We start from the raw sequence: 4,550 nt of genomic DNA, 5'->3' as shown, positions 1-4,550 counted from the left end.
TAAATATAGAAAATAATTCAATAATTCAAAAAAAAAATAAAATAAATTATTTTAAACTAAATTAATCAAAATTTGTTTTAATTATCTTTAATAAAATAATTTCAGGGATTAAAATACTTAATGATAAATAAATCTAAATTAGCTCTTAATACGATCTTCTAAAATTTCTAGGTCTTACAGTTTGTGAAGGTAGGAAGGTTAGGATGGTCCCTGACAGGATGGCGAAGGGCGGGGAGGTGTTGGCGGACGTTATGGGAAGGGGAGAGGATGAGGAGCTTCCTATGTTCCAAAATGGTGCGTTTGAGGTTGATGGCGGTAATGGTGTTGGAGCGGTGGATGGGACGATGCTAATGGATCATGAGTTCTTGGATTGGTATGTGCTTGTGGGTGGGATCCAGAGGAATACTGAAGGTTCCAGAAGGCTTAGAGAAGGGGGTTGAATCTATGACCTTCTTTAACTTTGATAAAGTGAGTCTTAAAACCAGAAATTAAACTTGGCTTTTGTTTAGTCTGCGCAGCGGATTATGCAGGAGACAATTTCGTTTTGTCTCATAAAAAATAGAAAACAAAACTAAAGCAGAGAGGAAGAAGATGACACAGCCATATATCTTAGTTCAGTTGCCTTGTGCAATGCAACCAACATCCAGTCTCCACCACAATGTTGGTGAAAATTTCACTATCTTTTAAGTATTACATACACTAATTCTCTAGGACTCAACGTAATCCTATCTGAGACACATCAAGCTTCAACATAAACTTCATTTAGTAATGCAACTACCTAAACTAGACACACTAAGTGCTTACCCAACTTAGCAAGGGATACCTCTCAAGTACTTGACACAAAACAGAAAAATAACCAACAAAAATCTGAAATTACTCTTGGCTTTTCTCTCAATTGTTTCTCTCAGCCTTTTCACTCTATGGCTTTTTCTCAATGCCTCTCTTTCTTGCTTTTTACCTCAGACAGAATACAAAGAAAAATATACATTGAAATAGAAACACGAATAGTAAAACATGAAGGAGATGATGATTCACAGCCTTGACTCTATATACTGAACCCAACTTCTGAACTCATAATCTTGTTTTCATCTTGGCAGAGTGCTCCTTTTAGTATAGGTGCAATGCTTCCAAGACCTCAAACTCAGTAATGAAGATTTACTCTTGGCTCTTTCTCTCTCTCTCTTTCGGGTTCTCTCTCCTTAGTCTCTAATTAGATTCAATTTTCCTTTTTGTACCTAAGTTAAAGCCACGGTTAGGGTTCCTCCAAAGCCAACTTCTTGGATCTTGGGCTATCAGAAATCATCCATTCTATCTCTTCAATCAACCTTAAAATTAGGGATTTCAAATCTGGTTCTTTTCTTGACCGAGGAGCACAGAGCAGCAAAAATTTGTTTGCTCAGTAACAATCCCAAATCCAAACCCTTGAAATTGTGCTTTGGCTCCAAGTAATAATTTGAGCCATTGACTAACAGCAGAGATAATCAACCACCATTTTCTTCCTCTTTCCCAAAATGGTATTACATAGAGTAGGAGAAGATGTGAAGAAATTAACTTGCATGCAAATAAAAACTATTTACCTTTAACCTCTGACTTAGCTTAACATGCTTTTGATTAATGTAATTGGATATTGCTTTTTTGATTTATTTTCTCTTTCTTTCTTCTCTGGTGTGTAAGATTGAAGATGCAGCTTTCTCTCTCTCTCTCTCTCTCTCTCTTTCTTGTGTTTACCCGAAGTGCACATGTGAATCCTAGCTTAGGTTTGGTTCACTAAACCGCGAGAGTATGGTATTAGGGTTTAAGGTTTGGTGGATCTTTGTTCATTTAGCAGCCTTGATTTCTTTGTTCCTTTCCTTTGGGCTACAACAAAATTCATTTGAGCTTGCACCACTAAATGAAATAATTAGACCCAATTGGGTATTTAACCCAATAAATTAATGTTTGTCATCATCATTAAATTAATTGTATTCTTAACTCAACAATCTCCCCCTTGATGATAAACATAGTTTTAAAAGATATAATCAGAGGAATTGAATTAGATAAGATTAAGACACTTCTCTTTAATGGTATCAAGTGGTTTTGATGTGCTCCCCCTTTCTTTCTCTAGGGCTGTCCTCCTGAAAGTGTCCTCTATATTTGTTTTCTGTTCATGTAAATACATATAGAGAACACAACTATACACAACATACACAGGCTTGTGCAAACATTTTTTATACAACATTTTCAACAGCTTTATCAAAAATCCATCATGCATTTTCTTAACACAGACTTGGTTAAAACATCACCCAACCAATGAAACCAAAGACTTGATCATGGTCTAATTGTATCATCAACACATGTTTAAAGAATCATGCAAAAGTTATTAAGGAATGGAGCAATCATCAAGAATTCCAAAACATAGCACAAGAAAATTAATCATTTCAAAACAGAGCATAAAACTAAAATAGAGCATGAGAAAAAAATTAACCAATCCAAAACAGAGTGTGCCGAGATCATTTTCAAACCAACATATCACACGCATCAAAACAAAAACTTATTCTACTATTCTCCCTCTTGTTATCAAGGGAGAAACTAGAAGCAATTCGACCCTGCAGAAAATGTTAGTACAAAAGCAATGTATTAATCGAATTTAGAAAATAAGTGCAAATGGAATTGTTGTTAAAGATTACAGTCATCCAAAACATAAATAGTATTTAAAATAAAAAACTAAATTGTTCCATGAAATACATAGTCAAATAACAGAAACCAACAACTAGGGACATCCTCGAGCATTCGAGCCATCCTCCTCAGAATCAAGCGGTTCCTCTTGGTCCGTGACCATAGTGTCATCCTCATTAATGTTGTCTACATACTTCAGAAGGACAGCCACTCGGTCTCTTGATTTTCTGAGGGCATTTTCATTTTTCATCGCAAGCTTTCTCTGTTGTTGACTTGTAGAGATTAGATGGTTGGATAGGTTCACAAACTTCTGCAGAAAATCCTTCACAACTCCATAAAGGAGGGATTTATGACCAGTTAAAGCTGAAGTTTCCGAAGTTGAAGGAGGAGGGATGTCGTCTAGCTCATCATCATCATCATCATCATCATCAATGACAATCTTTTCAGTTCTTGTCGCCCCATTCTTTTGTTGTTTCACTGAACCACCTCCTTTTAGATAAGAGTGTCGATTTTCATATGATTCATTGGAAAGGTCAACACCAAATTATTCAAAAATGCAGGTTAAAAACATGCCATAAGGTAGAGACACATTTTCATCACCTTATGCAATCAAACATATGCCTCATCATTAAGTATGCAAAAAAAAATTTCAGATTTAGTGATGATAGCATACAAAACTAATATATCACAAAAGACACTCTCTGATAGGAGCCACTTTGAGGTAAAATGATATGGTTCACAATACAGTGCAGTTGAGCACGAAGAGGGCCAAGAGCTTTATAATTAGGAGTAAGGCCATCAATGAGAGAAATGTTTTCACACACATGAGCTAATGCATCTTGATAAGACATACCCAACCCCTCATCTCATTTACCCGAAGTGTAAGCACAAGCACCAACATCAGTATATTCAAGGGAGTCACCAATAGATTCATTATACAACACTAGTTCACGCCCTTTCACATACGAATGGTTCCCTCATGGTAGGTCATATTGGCATAAAATTCACGAACCAAATCAGGATACATTGGCTTGTTTATTTTAAAAAAATGATTCCAGTCCAAAAACTCAATATCTTCAACAAAGACAAAACCTTTCTTTTTCAGATTTGGTAAGTCAGCCAAAAAAGTAGGGCAAAGGGGTCGATGAACAACAACACCATGGTAAAAATATGGTTCATGGCTAAGCAAAAACCGTGAGGGTTATAGTTAGAATGAGAGTTCATAAAGTGTGATTTGTGTTCAAAAGGGTCAACATTTTGAGATTCCTTCACTGAACGAAGAGGAGTGTGAGATTTAACTCGTTGTGGATGCTGAGGGGTTGGCCTTGGCTTCGGCCTTGAGGGCTCAGAAGTGGGTTCCTCCACAGCAGGACGCTTTCCCTTCGAAGTGCTTGGGCAAAAGGGAGTACTTTGTGGAGCCAATGGCTTAGAAGATGAAGGATACCTTGGAGTTATTTTTGTTCTTGCCATTGGATCGGCGCATGGAGGAGAGAGCAACAGAGTGGGGAAAGGAGTAAAGGTAGGATCTTTGGAACATGAGGATGCTCTAGGTTTCTCTGGGATTCTGGGAAGTTGGGTGAGAGAACCTCTTCGAGTGGCGGTTTTCTTTCTCATCTTTATGTGATACAAGGATTTTGCTATTATCAAAAGCAATTATGGTAGTTGGAGAAACCGAAGAGGTTATGCAAGAAGTTATGAAGAAAGAAGTTTGAAAGCTACTACAAGTATAAAGTTTCTTGAAAACATGCATGTGCATAATCTGTGACAACCCTTTGAAAAGACATGACATCAAGTTGAAAAAGAGTTTTTATTAAAAATAAAAGAAATTAAAAAAAAATTATAACTAACTAAAATTATTTTAACAAAGGACAAAACATAAAGGCCCACAAAATAAA

General features: G+C 36.5%; 1 protein-coding gene across 1 annotated transcript; it reads right to left on the bottom strand.

Annotated features, from left to right (window-relative positions):
- LOC110272120 lies at positions 2,750-4,269 on the bottom strand. The gene is made up of 3 exons (XM_021123963.1): positions 3,849-4,269; positions 3,530-3,610; positions 2,750-3,144 (listed from the first exon to the last, which is right to left on the bottom strand). Exons 1-3 carry the CDS (start codon positions 4,267-4,269, stop codon positions 2,750-2,752), a joined length of 897 nt encoding a protein of 298 aa, XP_020979622.1.

Source organism: Arachis ipaensis, chromosome B05, assembly GCF_000816755.2.
Source record: "Arachis ipaensis cultivar K30076 chromosome B05, Araip1.1, whole genome shotgun sequence".
Classification (NCBI taxonomy): Eukaryota; Viridiplantae; Streptophyta; class Magnoliopsida; order Fabales; family Fabaceae; genus Arachis; species Arachis ipaensis.
The sequence above is the reverse complement of the archived record's forward strand: the minus strand, read 5'-3'. Positions and strand labels throughout refer to the sequence as shown.